The sequence below is a fragment of the Molothrus aeneus genome, chromosome 16 (genome assembly GCF_037042795.1).
Source record: "Molothrus aeneus isolate 106 chromosome 16, BPBGC_Maene_1.0, whole genome shotgun sequence".
NCBI classification, from domain to species: domain Eukaryota; kingdom Metazoa; phylum Chordata; class Aves; order Passeriformes; family Icteridae; genus Molothrus; species Molothrus aeneus.
In genome coordinates, this window is record NC_089661.1 from 1,663,588 (window position 1) to 1,683,934 (window position 20,347).

At 54.1% G+C, this 20,347-nt stretch overlaps 1 protein-coding gene across 4 annotated transcripts in view; it reads right to left on the minus strand.

Moving 5' to 3' along the window:
- LOC136563706 (mitochondrial Rho GTPase 2) overlaps positions 1–20,347 on the minus strand; it is a 48,960-nt gene that overhangs the window by 12,769 nt on the left and 15,844 nt on the right. The window contains exons 19-41 of one of the 4 annotated variants that reach the window (XM_066561261.1): positions 19,793–19,923; positions 18,023–18,153; positions 17,492–17,653; positions 17,100–17,228; positions 16,455–16,588; positions 16,337–16,374; positions 15,826–15,945; positions 15,251–15,430; positions 13,733–13,833; positions 12,741–12,843; positions 12,008–12,129; positions 11,100–11,259; positions 9,807–9,997; positions 9,391–9,559; positions 7,570–7,681; positions 6,546–6,717; positions 5,784–5,906; positions 5,516–5,702; positions 4,930–5,060; positions 3,920–4,063; positions 2,714–2,833; positions 2,254–2,338; positions 563–621 (exon numbers count right to left, since the gene is read on the minus strand). In XM_066561261.1, the coding sequence (XP_066417358.1) occupies positions 563–621; positions 2,254–2,338; positions 2,714–2,833; positions 3,920–4,063; positions 4,930–5,060; positions 5,516–5,702; positions 5,784–5,906; positions 6,546–6,717; positions 7,570–7,681; positions 9,391–9,559; positions 9,807–9,997; positions 11,100–11,259; positions 12,008–12,129; positions 12,741–12,843; positions 13,733–13,833; positions 15,251–15,430; positions 15,826–15,945; positions 16,337–16,374; positions 16,455–16,588; positions 17,100–17,228; positions 17,492–17,653; positions 18,023–18,153; positions 19,793–19,923 (3,004 nt within the window). Of the gene's footprint in view, positions 1–562; positions 622–895; positions 963–1,054; positions 1,418–2,253; positions 2,339–2,713; positions 2,834–3,919; positions 4,064–4,929; positions 5,061–5,515; positions 5,703–5,783; positions 5,907–6,545; positions 6,718–7,569; positions 7,682–9,390; positions 9,560–9,806; positions 9,998–11,099; positions 11,260–12,007; positions 12,130–12,740; positions 12,844–13,732; positions 13,834–15,250; positions 15,431–15,825; positions 15,946–16,336; positions 16,375–16,454; positions 16,589–17,099; positions 17,229–17,491; positions 17,654–18,022; positions 18,154–19,792; positions 19,924–20,347 lie in introns of those variants that run through there. The other 3 variants (XM_066561258.1, XM_066561260.1, XM_066561259.1) reach the window with 3 other exon arrangements.

The window sequence follows — 20,347 nt, forward strand, 5'->3', positions numbered from 1 at the left end:
TGGAGGGCACACATGGGCAGCTGGAGAAACCACCTGAGGCTCAGGGAAAATGCGCCTAGACAGACTGATCCTATTTCCCTACCCAAACTGTGCTGGGACAGCAAGCTGTCGAGGGGCACAGCTGGCTGGATGCTGCTGCTCACAGTGGCCTGGCTCAGAGCACCAAACCCATCTCCAGAGGGTGCAGCGGGCAGGGAATGGGGCTGGCCCCTTCCAAGGGCTCTGTGGTGGTGCCAGCCCTGCTGTGCTGGTGACAGAGACCCCCAGCAGCAGCAAGGGGGCCCTGGGAGGCACCAACACCCTCCTCAGGGCAGAGAGAGCTGCAAGTCAGGACCAGCCCCCAAGTCGGAATCAGAGCACAAAGTGAGGAAAACACCACCTCAGCTGGAGCTCCGTGTGGTCCTCACTGTGCTCACCTGAACCATCCCCGTGGCTGCCACAGCCTCGAGAGCTGTGAGCACCTCCCAGACAGCCCCATCTCCAGCGGGGACACTGGGGACAGAGCTGTCCCACCCAGCGAGGGGACACGAGCTAGGGGTGTGCGCGTCCCCTCCCCACTCACCTCTTCAGGAAACTCCTCTCCCACCAGAGCCATGATCAGGGACGTCTTCCCCACCTGGGCTAGGAAATAAAGGGAGGACGTTGACATTGGCACCGGCACGGCAGAGCTTGAGGGGGACAGCGGCAGGTGGGAGCCGTGACACCACGGGTCGCCCGGCGACAATGACGGGCCCGGTCTGTCCCCTGGTCCCGCCAGTGACGAGAGGTCCACCTGGGCCCCCCGCCCGCCCTCGCCCCTCCCCTGCAGGAGAACCCTCTCCCCCGGGATCCCCTGCTCCCTGCCCCTTGCCGGGCTGGAGGAGCCTCCCCCGGCCCCGTGCCCGTGCCCCCTCACCCTCCCCGAGCAGGAGGATCCGCACGTCCCGTTTCATGGCGGCGCCGCCGCCTCCCCGGCCTCCCCCCCCCGCTTCCGGCCGCACCACCGAGCGGCGGCGCAGAGCGGCGCGGCCAGCGCGGCGCCCCCTGGCGGCGCCAGCACACCCAGACCTCCACGTTGGTCTTTCGATGGTTTATTAACGAAAACAAAACGTTCAACGGCAACAAACGGCGAACGGGGCCGTGAAACACATCCCAGGGCCGGGCGGGGCCGCGGGCGGGCCAGCCGCTGCAGCCGTGGGGGCGGCGGTTCGGGCCCGGTCGCGGCCGGAGCCGGGGCCTGTCCTGCTGGAGAAGCGTCGCTGGTGCGGGGCCATCCCGGCTCAGGCGCCCGGGAGCTCCCACACGAGCACGGCGCTGTGCGAGGCCGTGAGGAGGCGGCGGCCGGAGGGCGCGAAGCGGCAGAGGTGCACGGTGTCGTCATGGCCGGCGTAGTCCTGCGGGGCCCCGGCGGGGCAGGGCTGCAGCCGCAGCAGCCGGTCTGGGGAGAGCAGCGGCTCAGGGCTGTGCCAGGAGGCTCCGATCACCCTCCAGACCCGCTCCCTGGGGCTTGTCAGGGAGCCGCGACCACCCTTCCCTGTCACTCACAGACCTTCTCATCTCTAGTCCCTGCCAGAAGCACCATTCGAGGTCACCTCCCACCCCCTTTCCATGTCTTGTTCTGGCCAAAAGCACCATTCCCCCTCAGCCTCAGACCCTTGCCCTGTCCTTTCCCAGACAGAAGCCCTTTTCCAGTCACTCCCTGTCTTTTTTCAGACAGAAGCCGTTCCCACTCACCCCCCAGCCCCTCTCCATGTCCTTTCGCAGCCAGAAGTCCTGTTTCCAAACACCCCCTGTCCTTTCCCAGCCACAAGCCCTTTTCCAGTCACCCCCAGCCCCTCTCCATGTCCTTTCCCAGCCAGAAGCAGCAATCTCAGTAACTCCCCAGGCTCTCTCCCTGCTGCTGAGCTGGAAGTTGAGTCGCTGAGCTGAGTGACACAGGACAGACGGACCCAAACTGCTCCAGGAGCGAGGTGTCCTTGCCAGGAGCAGGGTCCTGCCTGTCCCCGTGCTGTGGGAAGGTCCCTGCTGCCTCAGAGGCTGCAGAAACGGAGACAGCCCAGAACCCCGGGAAGTCATTCCAGTGACAAACCCTGCCCATGGCCAAGCAGGATTGACCTGCTGCATCTCATTCTTGACCCAGGAGCCTCCTGGAGGTTTCTCCTTTCCCGGGACTGTAGCTCCCAGGTCTGAGGACATGTCTCTTGATGGGGGAATGAGGACACTTGTTTCCCCTGTGGCAGAAGAAGGAGGGGCCCAGGCACCCCCAGCACTCACCACCGAAGCCAAGGGCCATGAAAGGTGCAGCTGGGGACAGGCTGAGGGACGTGGCAAAGGCTGGCAGGGAGATCTTCCTGAGCACCTGCAGCCCAGCAAGAGAAACACGGGCAGCTCAAATGGGGAGGCAGCACTCACAGCTGTGCAGCCACAGCCCTAAGGAGGGTGATGGGAAGGCTGGGGGTGCACAGCTCCTAAAGCTGCCCCAGGCATCCAGGAGACAATGGAGAGAGTGTTGATGCCCTGGAAGCAGCCACCTTCCCCCCTCCTGGATCAGGGACTGGATGCCTGCCTGGATGCAGCCTGAGGCAGGGGCAGGGCTCTGCGCTCACCTGGGCCACACTTGGGAGTTTCCAAGATGAAAATCTGTTCCCTGAGCAGCTGCCTGAGCCCACCCCACCCCTGTGACTGAGGGTAACACACAGGGCAGCCCCCACTGCCCGTGGCAGGGGACAGGTACCTGTTTCTTCCTCAGGCTGTAGAACAAAGCTTCTTTCTGCAGCCCAAAGCCCACGTAGACCAGGACACCGTGTTCCCAAGGGCAGAATGCTGCGAGGCTGGGAGGGAGGCTGTCCAGACCCTGGTGAGGGAAACCAAAGGCAACAAAACTGAGGCTGGATTCTCTTATTTGGATCAATGAGAGATAAAAGGAGAGCACAGAGGGGACCCCAGGGCTGTGAGGGTTTGAGCAGTGGGACATGAGTATGGTGCAGGCTGCTTCCTCTCTCTTGCATTCCCATCTCTGGCTCAGGGAAAGCAAGGAACAACCACACCCTGCACTGGAAACCTGAAGCAAATCGTTTAGTGTTGTAGGAGCAGGTCCCATGAGGCTCCAACAGGTTGAATTCCCACTGAGATATTACTGCTGCATGGGCTTGAAGCTGGGATTTGGTTATGGATCAGCTTAACACAAGAAAACAGGGCCCAGGAGGCAGATCTTGAGCAGGGAATGCAAGATCAAACCTTCATGCTGTAGGGAGAGCTGTAGTGAGCTTCTTTCCAGAGCAAATCCATCTTTTTGGAAATGAACAGAAGAATTATTGGCACCCAGGTGTTGTATGGACCCAGGCTGAGGCACTGCCTCTTGCCCCCCAAAACCACCCATCTCCCTTCTGTCTGCCAATGTCACCTGCACCAGGGACCATCTCCATCCTCTCCAACACAGATCCTCCTGCTTTTCTAGCAGGTGTCCTGCTGCCCAAACCCTGCCCCTGGGCTGCAGCCAGAGGCTTCTGCCAAGCAGCAGGGACACACAGGGCTGAGTACTTGGCTCTGGGAAGCCATCACCACTCTCCTGGCTCAGAGCACTCACACTTCTCAGGAGTGTCAGAATTAGCAGCGCGCTCACAATTAGCTCTCCCTCCTGCACACCGTGCTCACTGCTGCCTGGGCTCTGCTTTGCTGGCACAGGGCTCTCAGCTCTTTGCAGGTGCAGTTTAGGGCTCCCATGCTTAAAGTCAGTGCTGCAGGGCAGTCTGGCCCTGCTGCACTTTCTTTCCACACCCAAGAAGGTGCATTGGCAAGACACTCTGTGAACTGGACTAACAGAGATGCATTCCCTAAGCACACAGTCACTCTCTCAGAGCCCTGTGCCTCCCTCCTCCATCTCTGCTGGTGTCCAGCCTCACACCAGGAGCAGGCAGGGCCTGGCAGGTGCCACACTCACCTCAGGGCCAGCAGGGGCTGGGAAGCTGAGCCAGTCGAGGAGCTCACACTTGTCCTGGAGCCAGTCGGAGCCCCAGACGCTGACGCGGCGGTCGGAGCTGGCTGCCAGCCACAGCTCCCCTCCTTCCACCCCGAGCTCGTGGTACTGGGAGCAGAAACACAGCCCTGTCCTTCTGAGCTCCCCTCCTTCCACCCCTCCTTCTCGTGGTACTGGGAGCAGAAACACAGCCCTGTCCTTCTGGGGGCACAGAGGCTTTGAAGGAGGGGGACAGTAAAGAGTGGGACAGGACCTCATGGGAACATGGGGATTGTGTTTAGGGGATGAAAGCCAGGATTAACCTCTGTTTGTGGCTGCTCCATCCCTGGAAGTGTCCAAAGCCAGGCTGGACAGGGCTTAGAGCAACCTGGTCTAGTGAGAGGGGTCCCTGCCCATGACAGGGGGCTGGAAATGGATGATTTTTAAGGTCCTTTCCAACCCAAATCCTGGTCTGAACAACTCAGTTCTCTTCCTTGGGACACCCTCTGGATCTGCACATCTCCTAGGGGAGTTATTTCCAATACCACGTGTCCCCTAACAATGTCCTTCACCTCAAAACAAGGAGGATTTCCTCAGTCTCAGATTACCAGGAAACACAGCCTTGCAGTGTAGATGATCTTAAAGCCTGAGAGCTTAGGGAAAACTATTCCCATTTCTGCTGTGCAAAGGGAAAAAACTCTCCATGAAGAGCAGGACAAAGGAGGTGTCAAACCATCCCGCTGCTGCACAGCCAAGCCTTCCCAGCTCCACAGAGGAGCCAAAGACCCTTTTTGGGGGGTACAGGGGCTGCAGGCTGACAGCCTGGGCTGCTCCTGAGGGGTGCTGCTCTCCAAGAACCTGTGGCACAGGTTCATGTCACACCTGTGTGCAGGGTGTCAACAACTGCCACCAAAGGTCCCCCTGCAAGCACAGCCTCACTCAGGCTGCAATACATGGAGATTTATTCCACTGAATACTCACTCCTGAGGTCTCACCTGCTTCCTGGTGCACTGGAGAACAGTGATGGGGGAGCCTTTGTGGTCAGCCAGGACATGGATGGTCATTCCAGTGCGAGGGCTGCTGACAGCCACTATCCCATCCTTGCCCCCTGATAGGATCATTTCCCCTGGTGGCAGAGGAGGGGAAAGAATGGGACACTTCTTGTAGAAGGAAAAAAAGGACAGAGGAGAAATATCCAAGGCTATGGGATACCAGTGTCCTGAAACACTGTGAAAGGCTGGGGACATCCCAGTCAAGGGCTGGGTATGATGAGATGTCTCAAACACCCACTACACCTCAATACTGAAGAAGAGCCACAGTAGATCATAAAACAAAGTGTTTGTTGTACCCAAACCTCTTGGCTATCCCAGAGCCAATGCACCTCCCGTGTCCCACACACCATGTGCCCAGCTGGCAGAGTCACCAGAGCTCAGTGGGACAAGTTCTGTGGCTCTCCCTGGCCCTGGGGTTTTGGGCAGGTGGCCAGGACACAGAGCAGCTGGAGGCCAGGGGAAACCCAGGCAGCACCAAGCCACGTTCCCCAAGGTCCCATGTCCCCAGCATCACCTCAGGCAGCCTCACCATCAGTGGAGTAGGTGACTGCTGTCAGTGCAGCAGCGTGGGGGTGCATTTTCAGCTCCATCTCTGTCCTGGAAACACTGAACACACGGACAGTGCCATCACTGTACCCTGCCACCACGTGCTGGCTCTCACCGGGACGAGGCCACACCCCAACGGGACGAGGCTTCCAGGCCAGGCACTGGCAGCTCTGCAAGGAAATTGGCAGAGACCTGGTGACACAGGGGACACTTCCCTGTGCCAAGAGGAAGGGACTGATGTGAACCCTTACCTGGTTGAGCACCTGGAACTGCACCACCAGCTCGGTGCTGCCCAGAGCCCAGATCCTCACGCTGCCGTCCTCCCCACACGTGGCACAGTGACTCTCATCAGGACTAAAGCACACCTCAGTCACCTGCTCCAGGGAAAAGGCAGACAGCAGGGCTCTATGGGTGCCACAGCCCAGAGCACATCAGCTGCCCTGCCCCTTCATCCCCAGGATTGTGCTCATGGGACCCACCAGAGGAGAGGGAACGTAAGGGAAGGTGCAGAGCTTTGCTTTTGGGCTAACAGGACAAGAGGAAATGTCCTCAACTTGTACCAGGGAAGATTTAGATTGAATATTAGGAAGAATTTCTTCACAGAAATGGTTCTAAAAGCACTGGCACAGGCTGCCCAGGGCAGTGGTGGAGTCACCATACCCAAGAGTATTCAAAAATATTCACCACACCCAAGAGTGTTCAAAAAATGTGTGGATGTGGCACTTGGGGACATGGTTTAATGGTGAATGTCATGGTGGTGCTGGGTTGGTGCTTGGACTTGATGATCTTAAAGGTCTTTTCCAATCTTATCAATCATTGCAAAGAGTAAACCCAGCCCCAAAGGCAGGACCAGGCACTGTGCACAGTAAACCTAACCCCAAAGGTAGCACCAGGCAAGGTGCACTGCAAGTTGTCATAAAATACCTTCTCTCCCACCATTTGAACCCTTTGTTTCTGTAGCAGAAAGACACCCTGAAGCAACAGCAAAACTCAAAGCAGCCCAGCCCCCTGACCTTGTTCTTGTGGCCGCTGATGAGTCGGATGCTGGTGCTCTCCACCCAGTTGATGTACCACAGGGTCCCTGCCGTGGTGCCCACAATCCCCATTTCCAGGGAGTCATCAAAGGCTGCGCTCACAATGGTCCCATCCAGGGTGATCTCATGCTCCAGTAGGACTGAGCCAGACCTGCAGGAAGGCAGGGTGGGAGAAGGACTGGCTCAGATGTTGGAACAGCCACTCTGCCTGCTTTAAATCGAACTTTCTAATGAGCCAGTTCAATGAGGAGCTCCTGTCCATGGAACAGTCCCTGGGAGAGCTGGGCTTGTTCATCCTGGGAGCCCTCAGAGCCCCTTCCAGTGCCTAAAGGGGCTCCAGGAGAGCTGGAGGACTTTGGACAAGAGCCTGGAGTGACAGGACAAGGGAGAGGGGCTTCCCACTGCCAGAGGGCGGGATGGATGTGATATAGGGAAGGAATTCTTTCTGTGAGGGTGAGGAGGCCCTGGCACAGGTGACCAGAGCAGCTGTGGCTGCCCCTGGATCCTTGGCAGTGTCCAAGGCCAGGCTGGAAGGGGCTTGGAGCACCCTGGGTTAGTGAAAAGTGTCCCTGCCCATGGGATGGGGAGGTTGAAATGGGATGGTCTTGAAGGTTCCTTCCCACCCAAACCATTCCATGATTCTGTGATTTGTACTTCAACCGTGTTTTCACAGGAAAGAAAAAAATAGGGCATGCAATAGCATGAGAGAAGAAACAAAGGCAATGTATTTTCCTTAATTCTCCTAAAGAAATTCCTACAAACCACAGACACAAATTTCAGGCATGATAAACACCCACTTCCACTATTAAGAGGGTTCAGCTACCTGTGGCAAAAATTCAGTCAAAAGATCCAGACAGAAAGAATCAGCAGTCACAGGATGGAGAGAAAAAGCTAAGGATGAAGAGCAGCAGGAGCAGCGTGGTTGCACGTGGTGTCTGTCTGCAAAAAGCCACCTCTCAGACAGGTCCTGGGGGCTGCCAGCTGAGGGGCCACGAGCTCCTACCTGGCATTGGGCCCTTTCAGCCTCAGCTCCTGCACAGTGCCCACGGACCACAGGCGGATGCGCTTGGTGTTGCTGCCGCTGAGCAGGCGCTGGTGCCGGCACAGCAGCACCCCTGGGGAGGAAGGGCACCTGTCAGTGTGCAGGGCTCCCTGCTGGCTGTCCTGGGGGTAAGGCATGTGTGTATGCTATCTGACAGCTGTCAGAGCTGGGGCAGTTCTCTGCTGTTCATGGGCAGTTTTTTCTTTATCTCTCCCCCAGCCACTCCTCCCTGCAGGAGATCTCTGCTGTCCATGGCCACTGAGTGTCCCTGCAGGGCTGATCCAATTCCAGCATCCCATGGGGAGATGCTGTGCCCAGGGGAGGAGCCAAGCATTCCTACCTGGATCCAATGTGAGCCTGGCACAGCACAGCAGCCTTTGCCCAGTGCATTGCCAGAGGAGCAGCTTCTGCTGCCCTGCATGGCCAGAGGGAGCCCAGGCCCATCTCCAGCAGCCCTGGAGCTGCAGAGGAAAACTCCCCCCTTGTGCAGGATCCCTGCTCCAGCAGAGCCACAGCTGGCACTGCAGGAGGGCTGAGCCCCCATGGGATGGGGCTGTGCCACCCCCTGACACACAGGGGGCAGGGCATGGTCTCACTCTGTCACTGGTTTGTTTTCTGGGTTTTTTTTTTTTTTGTACTATTGCATTTGTATTTTTTAACTTTCCTAGTAAAGAACTGTTACTCCTATTCCCATATCTTTGCCTGAGAGCCCCTTAATTAAAAAATTATGATAATTCAGTGGGGGGGGGGCTTACATTTTCCCCTTCAAGGAAGGCTCCTGCCTTTCTCAGCAGACACCTGGCTTTTCAAACCAAGATGTGGGAATAGGAAAAACAGAAACTTCCACAGATACTGAAAGGTTTGATTTGCAGCCTTGGGAGAAGCTTGGATTGATGTAAAAATACAGTACACAGACATTAGGTAGAAAATTCAGAAACTTATGTTTCTATAGCTGTAAGTAAGAAACTGTATGGGTAGGATGGTGAAGGGTTCATAGTGTAGCAATGTAATAGTATGGAGTAGGTTGGGAGTTTAGAAGTTGTAATAGAAGCATCTGTGTGCATGTGAGACAGAAGCCCATTGGACAAAATATCTGCAATGCAGTAGAAGTAAGTAAAGGTGATAGGTTAGAAAAGCAAAATAAACCCTGTGGCAACTATCCATTGGGTTAGAAAGATCTATATTGCCTTGTAACAAAGAACTTGTGACTACTTTGTGCTATGGCCAACTGCCTGCTCCTCTAAAATCTCACAGCCTCTGAGACTGATGTTTGTCTGAGCAATGAATCGTTCTTAGCCCAACAATGGTCCCATCCCTTTATTACAGGTGGTGACAATGATATCCTGTCATCATTCCAAGGGTGCTCCTCACAGCCACTTGGGCAGCAAAGTGGGAGGGCTCTACAGCCCAGCACTGTTTTACAGACCAGAGAGGCCTGTGGGTGCTTTGGCACAGGCTGCCCAGAGCAGTGGTGGAGTCACCATGCCTAGAGGACCCAAACAGATTGTGGATGTGGTGCTCACAGACATGGTTTAACGCTGGACTTGGCAGTGCTGGGTTAGTGGTTGGACCTGATGATCTTAGAGATCTTTTCCAACATTAATGATTCTATAAAGCCCTCAGGAAACCCAGGAGCCTGAGGAAACCCAGATCCATTGCCACCCCACACATCTTGCATCCAACACAGCAAACTGGTTTCCAAGCACAGCTGAAATGGGAAGTCTGTGAGCTCAGGGCTCCTTTCCCAACACATTCCCCTTTCAGCCCTGGCACTGCACCCACCGATCTCGCCCTCGTCAGCCTCCCACGTCATGAAGCAGGAATTGGTCTCTGTGTCCCACACACAGATCTGGCCTGAGTTGGTCCCACTGTAAAGGAGAGCCTCAGCACCATAACAGAGAGATGTCAGCTCCACCAGCCCCAGCACGTCCGGGGCAGGGGCACGATGAACCTGCCAGAGCACAAAAACCAGCAATGTCAAAGGCAATGAACATGCTCAGATGCATCAGGAGAAAAAAACATCTTCCTCCCCTCAATTCCTGCAGTTAATGCCTCAAATACAACCAAAAGCTGTTTGTGCACAGTCAATATCATGTCACTAAGAGAAATCATCAGCTCTCACAGAGCTCTCACCGGGGGCTTGGAAAATAAGTCAGAGATACTGAAAATAAATCTTAAAAGGTAAAAGGAAGTTTTACCTTGAGTCTGACAGCAGCTTCCTGCTGCTCCAACACCCAGAATGTCACAGCTCCCCTGCCCACACAGGCAAGGTCTTGGTGAGAGAAAGGGCTAAAAGCCACATCGTGGAGAGGCTCTGAGATACAAGTGGACAGCACGAGCTCATAGGTGTGGGTGCTCCACAGAGCCATGGTCTGGTCACTGTAGTCCCCTAAGGAGAAAGGGAAAGGCAGTAGGAAGAACTCTGCTGCCTCAGGATGCTCACAAGCATCCACACAGCACACTCACATCAACTGTGCCACCCCTCATCCAGCTGTTGGGAGACAGACAGAACTGACCCAGCACTTCACCCTGGAGATTGTAGCAAAGCTGTGCTGGCAGTGGAGTCACCTGGAGCAGTCAGGGCTGGGACTGAGCAGGCAGAACAATGTCAGAGCAGTTTCCCCATCCCTGGGAGTCTCTGCACACCTTGGGAATGCCCCACACAAACTAACCCTAACAGGGTTAACCCTGTCTTGACAAAGAACGGGATGTCACCTTTGCCAAGGTCCCAGCTGAGGTGGGAGCTGACCTCCATGGAAGCCATCACAGCTGGGTGGCAGCAGAAGGCATTGGCCTCAGTGATGGCAAAACTCTTCCAGAGAGCTCAGGAGGACAGTGCTCTCCTGTTGCCTTTCCCAGGCTTCACAAGCTCTGTGGGGACTTTCAGCTTTTCCCTCCCCTGCAGCTCAGACCAGAGCTGGAGGAGGAGAGCTCCTCTCCCACACTGCTCCCTGAAGAGCACAAAGCTCCCTTTCTCTCCAGCAAAGCCTGCTTTCCTTTCCAAAGGCAGCCTCACCAGCCTGGAGGGAGTGTATTGCCTGCTCCACAGGTCCCCTCTCATGCAAAACAAGAGCTTCCTAATTGCATGTTGTCCTTTAAATGTCCCCTGTCTGAGCAAAACAGACAGCTTGAGCATCCATCCTGTGCTGGCATGGCTGCCTGGCAGGAGGCTCACAGTTGGGAGCCTGGCTACTTCTGTCCAAGTCCATCTAGGCAGCAATAACAAGTCCAGAAGAAGGCTTTTCCCTCTGCACACTATAAATAGTAACCACAAACCATTTACAGGGGGTCTAAGAAGCACCAGTGAGTCAGGAGAAGAAAGCTGTAACTGCTGCATTCCCTGCTGTCCCAAGGGTACCACAGAACAGCTTCCTACCCACGAGCCTGCTGCACATCTGGCAGATGTTTGGTGCTCACAGCACCCTCCTGCCATGGGCTGTCTGCTCTGGGTGCAGCCCTGCCCCCACAGCTGCTGTGACAGGAGTGCTCACCGATGGTGACAAGGAATCTGTCATCCCAGGAGAATGCCATGGCTTGCACTTGTGTCTCGTGGTGGAACAGCTCTGCTGTGCAGGCCCCATCCTGGGTGCTCCAGATGCAGATCTGACAGTGGGAGTCTCCATCCTTCTGCCCTGAGGCAGAGGCAAGAACCTAACACAACAATGTGTAAGTAATTAGAGAATGTGTAATTAGAGAATGCTCATTAGCCTTAACGGTTTTTTCAGTTATCCCACATTAAAGGGATGTAGCTGGCAAATGGAGAATTCAGTGAGAAACAACAATTCAGCTGATGGCAGGAGGGAAAGGCAGCATCACCCAGAGGAAGAGAACAGCCTTTACAGAATCACTGAGGTTGGGAAAGATCTCCAAGATCATCAAGTCCAAGCAGTGACTGATCCCCACTTTGTCACCCAGCCTAGGGCATGGAGTGCCACATCCAGCTCCTCCTTGGACACCTCCAGGGATGGGGACTTCACCACTCCTGGGCAGCCCCTTCTAATGCCTGACCACTCTTTCCATGGAGAAGTTCTTCCTGATGTCCAGCCTGAACTTCCCCGACACAACTTGAGGCCATTCCCTCTCATCCTGTCCCTGTTCCCTGGGAGCAGAGCCTGACCCCTGCCAGCTGTCCCCTCCTGTCAGGAGTTGTGCAGAGCCAGAAGGTGCCCCCTGAGCCTCCTTTTCTGCACATCAGACTTGTGCTCCAGCCCCTTCCCCAGCTCTGTTCCCTTTTCTGGACATTCTCCAGCCCACAGTGAGCCAGCACAACAGAGAGCTGACTCCCAAACAATCTCCATAGCCTCCAGGCAGAAGGAGGAACAACAAATGGGATTTTAGGCTGCGGGACCGCAAAGTGGCAGGGACGAGCCCTGGCCTGGGGCAGAGCAGCCCGTCCCACCTGGGCGTGGTGGCTGAGGGTGAGAGTGGAGATCTCCTCGGCGTGGCCCAGCCAGTGGCTCTGCGAGCCCGAGTGCAGGTCTTCAACCACAATGACGCAGCCACAGGAGTAGGCGAAGAAGCCTGGCAGAGGAGGGGGAGGAGAGGGGATGTTTTCATGGAAAGGCTGAACATACAGCCCCCACCACAGCCCACGTGGAAAATTCTATGATTCATTAATACGTAAAAGCTGACTCTTTGATGCAGAGCAGCAGCAGCAGGTTGGGAGCGGGGTGAAATCTCACTTTCCCTAACCTGAGTGAAGCAGAGCTGCTGGCCACCATTCCAGCTGGAGAAAGGAGGCAGGATGGGCTTTGTGAGCTCTCCTCCTGCTCTGTCCACTCAACAGCTGGAGCCTGAATCTGTCTCACCAACTAAAGCTTGCAAACAGCAAAGAGCTACTGGATTTTACCAACACAAAGAAGTTCTGTGTTCAAGCAAAGATCCCAATCCAACAGTCAGATCATAACTTCACTCAGTACACAGCCCTAGAATCACAGAATAGAATCATACATGGGTTGGAAGGGACCTTAAAGCTCATCTCCTTCCACCCCTTGCCATGGGCAGGGACATCTTCCATTATCCCAGGCTGCTCCCAGTCCTGTCCAACCTGGCATTGGGCACTTCAGAGATTCAGGGGCAGCCACAGCTTCTCTGGCAACACATCCCAGCACTGCAGAGCATTCCCAGTGTACCTGTATCTGGGTTCCACACCATATTCCCTCTGCCATTCCCATTGTAGCCGATCACTGCTTTCAGCTTCAGCACCTCACTGCCCGCTGGAGGAGACAAGAAACTCTGCAAGAAAAACAGACACTGGCTTAAAATAATCTCTGGAAGAATGGTCTGGTCAGATGCATCAACACCCACACAGGAAAAAGTGAGTGTCCTCAAACACATCCCACACAGATCCATGCCAACACTCACACAATTCCATAACGGAAGAGACAAATAACATTCTATAACAAAAGAGACACTGCCCCAGCACAGCCAGGCACAGATGCTTTCAGATAAGGCACAAAACAGGCTGGCAGCAAATGCCCAGCCGAGGAGCAGCTGCTAATCCTGCTGGGAAAGAGTTTCACGGGTTCGGCTGACTTGGGATGCAGATATTTCAACAGGAAGAGAACTGGGAGAAAAACGCTGCCAGGTGGAGGGACAGAGGAGAGGGTTGGGGGTGAAATCTGGATGTAGCTGTTCTTCCAGCACTAGCAGCAGAGCTTAGGGAAGGGCTGAGTTAAGTTTCTGTTTTATCCCTGCTGTGTTTGTTAACAGAGCAGGAGCTGTGCTGTGTCTCTCCTCACTACGCTCCATGGATTTGCCTTCCCCAGGCTGCTCTGCCAATGCAGCTGCTCGCAAATATGGGAGCACAATGAATCACTCCATTGCTCACTCGTCTTTCACTCTCAATAGCACATGCCATTTCCACTCCTTTTGAATAAAAATGTATGCAGATTTGGGCAACACAAAAAGAGTTGAGCACAAATCACTTTTTACTAGTCTGGGAAGAGTTACATGTAGAGGAGAACAGGGAACTAACATTAGGATTTCTGTGCTGAACATCAGCCCAGGGGTAGAGTTCCTAAATTGCTTTCCAACAGAGAACAAAATGGAAACAATTTGGAAAATGCACCTACCCCAGCCCCAAAATGCCTGTTCTCCACCTGGTAACCAGCACAACTCTCACCTGGGGGAGCACTGATGCCTTGAAGCGAGGAGTGAAATGCCGGTAGGAATCTGGGCGGATGCAACACTGGGACTTGGGAGTTCTGGTTCCCTTCCTGGGCTCTGCCACACAAAGGAGAAAATGGTACCCTGAGATGCTGCTCCTGGGAAGGCTTTGGGAGCAGCACCCAGGCTGTGGCTTGCTTATATTCATGTGCTGTGCACGTGTGAATACACATGAGGAAAAAGCAAACTGCAGTGTCACATGTGTGACACATATACATAAATGCATACACATTTACATATGTGTGACACATATATATATGCTAAGTGGGAAGGGACCCACAAGGATCATGAGTCCAACCCCTGGCCCTGCACAGACACCCCAACAGTCCCACCCTGTACCTCAGAGCATCATCCCAGCGTTCCTGGAGCTCTGGCAGCCATGCCCACTCCCTGGGGAGATTGTTCAATCAATGCCCAGCACCCTCTGGGGGAAGAACCTTCTCCTCATCTCCAGCCTGACCCTCCCTGACAGCTCCAGCCATTCCCCGGAGTTCTCAGTTCCTTTCCCACTTGTAGCAATGTAACTGAACAACTTAGACCACAGTGTGCACCAGCCATTTCACTTGTAACTGTTCTTACCAGAATTTTCTCAAAGCTCTCTAAAATTCAAAGTTACTAAGATATAAACTGTATTAAAATAAGAAAGAAGAAGCTAAAAAACCGAATTCCAAGACCACAAGAAAGAGATAACAAAGAACTGTAAACCACCTAAACTATAACCAATCTTCACATATTCTTAAAAGTACATACAAAACACATAGATAAACAAAAACAGCACTAAAAATACGTAATCAGTAGAGTTGGAATATATAAGTACTTAATGTAAACAACAAACAACTTCTACTTAATCATATTAATTAGTTATCCAAGAATGCTAAATTTCCCACACCACACTGCAAGCAGCCTAAGGACAGCCACACCTCATGCTCTGGGATGCCTGTGAAGCCACGAGCCCCACAGCTCCAGCACTGTCACAGGAGCACTGGGGGCAGTTTTATCCTGAGGCTTTCCAACAAGTCCTGCAGGGGCTGAGCACTGGCAGCTGCCTGCTCCTGGCAGGCTGCCACACACCACTGCAGCTCCCAGGCTGTGCAGCTATTAATAGAGCCATTGGGAGCTTTAATTGCAGCTGGATTTAATGGGACGTGCCACTCAGAGATGACACTGGCTCCAGGCTGAAGGCAGGCTTCTGGTGTGCCCAGAAGCAGCAGTAGGGAAAGAGCCAGAAAAACGAGCAGTTTTAGGGATCAAAGTGAGCCTCCCTCAATACTGAGTGCCCTTGGAAGGTCATGGCCAAGGGAAAACTCCTAAGGAACACATTGCAGCCTTTTACCTCACAGCTCAGAGCACGTGTCTGGGTCTCTCTGCCCCAGAATAATAATAATAATCATGTTCTTTCTTTGGTTTTGGGGGATAGACCAAGCTGCCATGCAGGCCTGCAGCTCTGTACAAACTGGCAATTCCCCCGATTTACCGTTTGCTGTTTTTTCAGGAGACCTCGAGCTGTCCTGCCTCACTTTGGGCCTCACAACAGGCTCCTCATTCCCATCTGATTCCACCACAATGACTGAGGCATCTCTGTGCTCATTTGTCACCTTCCTGCAGCTGCCTGGCAGTTCTGCTTCCTCCTCCCTGTCCGACTCAGAGGAAATACCTGGGGAGAGAAATCAGTGGGAAGATGCAGCCACCCATGTCCTTCAGGACCACTTCACGTGTGCCTGACCCTTTGACTTCTGGCAGTGTCACTCCCCTGCTCTGTGGAACAGCTCAGCTGTTAGGCTGGAGGGCAAAGCAGACAATTCCTATAGGAATGACCAACAAGGTGTTTAGCACAGTCAGAGAGGCTGTGCCAGCACCTCAGTATGTGGAGGAGAGCAGAGGATAAAGGGGTGCTGAACCCCAGTCAAGCCCAGCTTAGGGGAAGGAATTGCAGACTGGTCTGCCAGAAGGGGTCACAGGTAGGGATGGCTCCAAGGATGCTGCTGAAATAGGCAAGTTTTTCCTAAAACAAGGTTAATTTTTCCCTTTTTTGCAAGGAGTTCCTCTTACTTTGAAACCCTGCTGGGTGGACAGAGCTGATATCCAGACACGGTGGGGAGGACAGCAATGGAAGAGGCACTGTCTGCCGAGGGGTCTCAGAGCCATCCTTGGGCTTCTCAGAGCTGCTGTCTGGGAAAGAAAAGGGCTTGGTGTCACTTCCTTCAGCCCATGTTCCTCTCATCCTTCTGGATGGTGACACCTCAGCTTTCCAGCTTCCATAGAAGCCACTTCTCTGTGTTTTAAGAAAGAGAGGGACAGAGAGAGAAAGAAGACAGAGGAGATGGAGGCAGAGAAAGACAGAAGGCAAAAGCTGAAAATCTACCAGAAAGCCCAGAGTGGCTCTGCTCAGAACATCCCCACCTAGGCAGACTGAGGAGTGCTGTCAATTAATTTGAGATTGTCCTTCAAGGCTAATTAGCTGGTTTGCCCACCACTACATGACCCCCTCAGGGAAGGAACCATCCCCCCAAATCCCTCTGGAAAAGCTGCCAGCACAACTCATGGGAAGAGGCAAACTCACCTGAGCTCAGCACCAGAGTGGACGCAGGGGAACGAGCCCTGGGAAGGGGAGGAGACTGGAGTCACACAGGGATGGGGCACGGACAGGGGACACAGACAGGCACTGCCAGCACCATTACCTGCCTGGGGATGCCTTGACTGGAGGTGGAGCTAGGAAATCCCAGAGGAAGATGGCATCCCCAATGCTGATGACGTGCTCTTGGTTTGGGGTGAAGGCGACCTGGTGCACGGGCTCTGAGTGCCCAATGAACACCTGGGAGAGAGCAGGCCTTGAATCCCCATCACCACCTGTCCTGTCAGGATGGGGTCACTCCACTCTGTCCTGCCCAGCCAGGGTCTACAGGCCTCAGCAGAAGGTCCAGAAGAGGATCTATCATACCTACAGTTCTCACACCTGTGGGCTGATCAACCCAGGGCTGACCTCCAACACACTCGGGGAAGGAAGCAAAAGCTGAAGAGTCCAAACTCTTATCCTATCTCTGAAGCTTTGGGTGAACCATTTTCCTCCCCATTTTCTCTCTCTGTCCCTAACACAGAGCTATCACCTACCTCTGTCCATTGCAGAGGCTCTCACTGGGGTGCTCTGGCAGCCCCAGCCTGTGCCCACTGCCGGGCACTGTTACAGTGTGGGATCCAGGCTGCATTTCTCTGCTGGGCAAACTGGGACTGGGATCACTGGGCCAGGTCATACAGAGCCCATTTGCTGCTCTCTGGGGATTCAGCAACGCAGCACCACCCCCTTCTCCCCCCTGGGTGGGCAGTACCTGGAAGTTGATGTTGAAGCGCATCCCGTAGTCCCACACTTTGATGACCTTGTCACCAGCAGTGAGCAGGTACTGGCCATCCTTGCTCAGGGCCAAGGAGGAACAGCTCAGCTTGTGCACAGGGGACACCTGAGGACAAGAAATGGCACCAGCAGCCTTAGCTGAGCTGGTTTATATCCTTATTTACACTTCAGCAAGAGACAGTGTGGAAAACAAGGACAAGCTCAGGCTCACCCTGAGCACGAGCACACTGGGACAGCTGCAGGCTTCTCACTTGTGTTTCTTTGAAGCCTGTGAGCTCCAGGAGGTGTTTTCTCTCATTTAACCTCCCAGAGAGACAAGAAGTGCCCAGCCCCCAGAGGAAACCTGGTGGATGAATTTCAGTGTCCTACCTCTCGCACCAGCCGTCCGGTTTTTGCATCAAGCACAAGGATTTTATTGGAAGAAGTGGATACCAGGAGCTCTCCCTGAAGCACAGGACCAAAGCAGACCTTCACTGCAGAGTCCAAGATAGTGCTGTGCAGGTCCAGGATGCTGATGTCCACCCTCAGCAGCTGTGGAACAAAAAGCCACTGAAGAACCACTGCAGGAGCCTCAGGATTGCTCCCGTGCTCCTAACACAAAGCTATGGAGCCCCCTGGACCCTTCCCTTCCCACTTAATGAGGGGCTGCAGGTGCAGACAATGCCCAGGAGAGCAGGTCAAGAGAGAGGTGAGAGCTGACAGCCTCCACAGCACCTCCCAAATTATCTTTCTAGCAGAGAATGAAGGCACAGGAGAAGAAACCTTGAATTTGTTATTTCTGTCTCACAGAAGGGAAAACAGGGAGCTCACTGTCAGCCCTGATCCAGCTCCCTGGCTGCTGCCTGTGGGGTTTCCAGGGGACAGCCCTGTCCCCAGGAGTGAGGGGACTCTGCTGGGTACCTCATCGAGTGAGCAGGCCTCCATCACTGTCACCACGTACTTGGAGGGCCCCACGAAGGCCAGCAGGCGACTGTCCCCACTGACCACCAGAGTGTCCACGCCACTGCCAGCATCCCGGGCCACCACATTGCCTGGGGGACACAGCAAGACAGTGAGGAGCAGCAAAGCCCACTCTGATGGTGCTGCTCAGCAGCAGCTGCAGCTTCTCCTGCAGCTTGAGAAAAAAGCAACCTGTGCTGTAGGAGACGCTACAAATTTTATTTACACACCCAGAATGTGCAGTGAAGCACCTCAAAAACAAGGTTGAGATGCACAGCTTGTTGCCTGAGTGAACATGCAGTGTTTTCAAGGAGAGCAGAACAAAGTCAAAGGAATAAAATTGATTTTAGGGCTTATTTTGTAGGGTTACAAGAGGCTGTGATGAGGAGCTCTGTGAGATCTCAGCTGCAGCCTGGGTGTCTGAACCCAGAGTAGAATGAGGTCAGTGCTCAACACCACCACAGTGATGTCAGTCCACAGGGCAGAGAGAGCCAGAGGTCTGAAAATCACAGAAATTACAGCAATTCTCTGTATTTATTCCATGACCATAATTCCACTGTTCTGTCCCTGGAACGTGACCAGGCAGCAAACACAGCTTCAGAGCAGAGGCACCATGTGAAGGTCCAGCTGCAGCACTGACACCAAACCTGGGTGATTTTAGATGAATTCCCTGATTCCTTCAACCCCTGTTTCTTATCCTGCACACCTCCTGGGGCAGGTTCCTCCTCTTTGTGCAGTATTACACTGTATAAAAATCAGAGTTCCCTTTCCCTGCTCAAGCTTGTGCTGTCACAACTCATTTCCAAAGTGTACATTAAATGTGACACTAATTTTTCCAAACTGCCTTGCCCCTGCCTTGCCTCCAGCTCTCCACCAGCTCCATTCACCAGCACAGAGCAGCTCTGCTGCAGGCAGGATTAGGGCAACAATCCACTTCAAACAAATTAAATTGCACATGTACAGAATGGAAAGAGTCAGGGCTTGGGCATGGATAAATCTCTGTGACCCCAGCACATTAATGAAATCATCAGACCAGCAGGATGAGAGGCTTTGAACAGGTAGGGGAGTGCTGGCAATCACTGGGGTTTGCTCACACAGAAGGTACAAACAGAAATCACAGAATCACTGAGGTTGGGAAAGCCCTCTAAGATCATCAAATCCACTAAAACGTGTCCCCAGGTGCCACATCCGCATCTGTTAAATCCTTGCAGGGATGGTGACTCCACCACTGCCCTGGGCAGCTGTGCCAGTGCCTGACCACCCTTCCAATGAAGAAATTTTCCCATGATCAAATCTAAACCTCCCCTGGCACAGCTTGGGGCCATTTCCTCTTGTCCTGTCCCTGTTCCCTGGGAGCAGAGCCCGACCCCCCGGCTGTCCCCTCCTGTCAGGAGCTGTGCAGAGCCACAAGGTCCCCCCGAGTCTCCTTTTCTCCAGGCTGAGCCCTTTCCCAGCTCCCTCAGCCTCTCCTGGTGCTCCAGCCCCTCCCCAGCTCTGTTCCCCTCTCTGGACAAGCTCCAGCCCCTCAGTGTCTGTCTTGTGATGGGCCCAGAACTGCCCCCAGGACTGGAGGTGCCTCAGCAATGCCCAGAGCAGGGGGAAATGCCAAAGCTCAGAAGGTTCATTGGGAAATATCACTCCAAGCAGACTGAGCTTGGACTGGCTCTGGTGTCAGGATGTCTGTGCTAATACAGAAAAAGAAGAAAGGCAATCCCAACCCCAGAGTCTTACCTAGGACTCTCAGAACCTGGATTTTCTGTGCCACAAGTCTGTACAGAGCCAGAGTTCCCTGCAAGCAGGAGCTGAACATGAAATTGCCATCTGGAGAGAAGGTCAGCCCGGTGACCGCGGTGCGGTGCTGCCTGAAAGGGGGCAAAAAACATGGAAAAAGGGAAGAGAAGAAGGAATCACAGACAGAGGGAACAGTGGTGATGTTGGGTGTAACATAGTGAAGAACCCAAGAGGATAAATTAACCAGGAACAGAGCAGGACCCTGCTGTGCTCACCCCTGTAGCAGCCCAGGACAAGCAACACTCTGACTTGTCAGAAAACCAAGCAGTGAGTGCAGGCTCCAGCCTGGATGGAACCTGCTCCTTCTCCCTTTGGAGCATCCTCCAAACCCCACACTGAGGCTCACAAGGGCTCCCTGCCCAGCTGCTCTCTAGGACAAGCTCTTTCCTACTGCTGTCCACTGGGAAGTCACAATGAAAGCCCTCATGGCTTTCACAGCTTGGGCTTTCACCACCCGGAGCCTTGGCACAGTGGGATCTGCCCCAAGCCCACCCA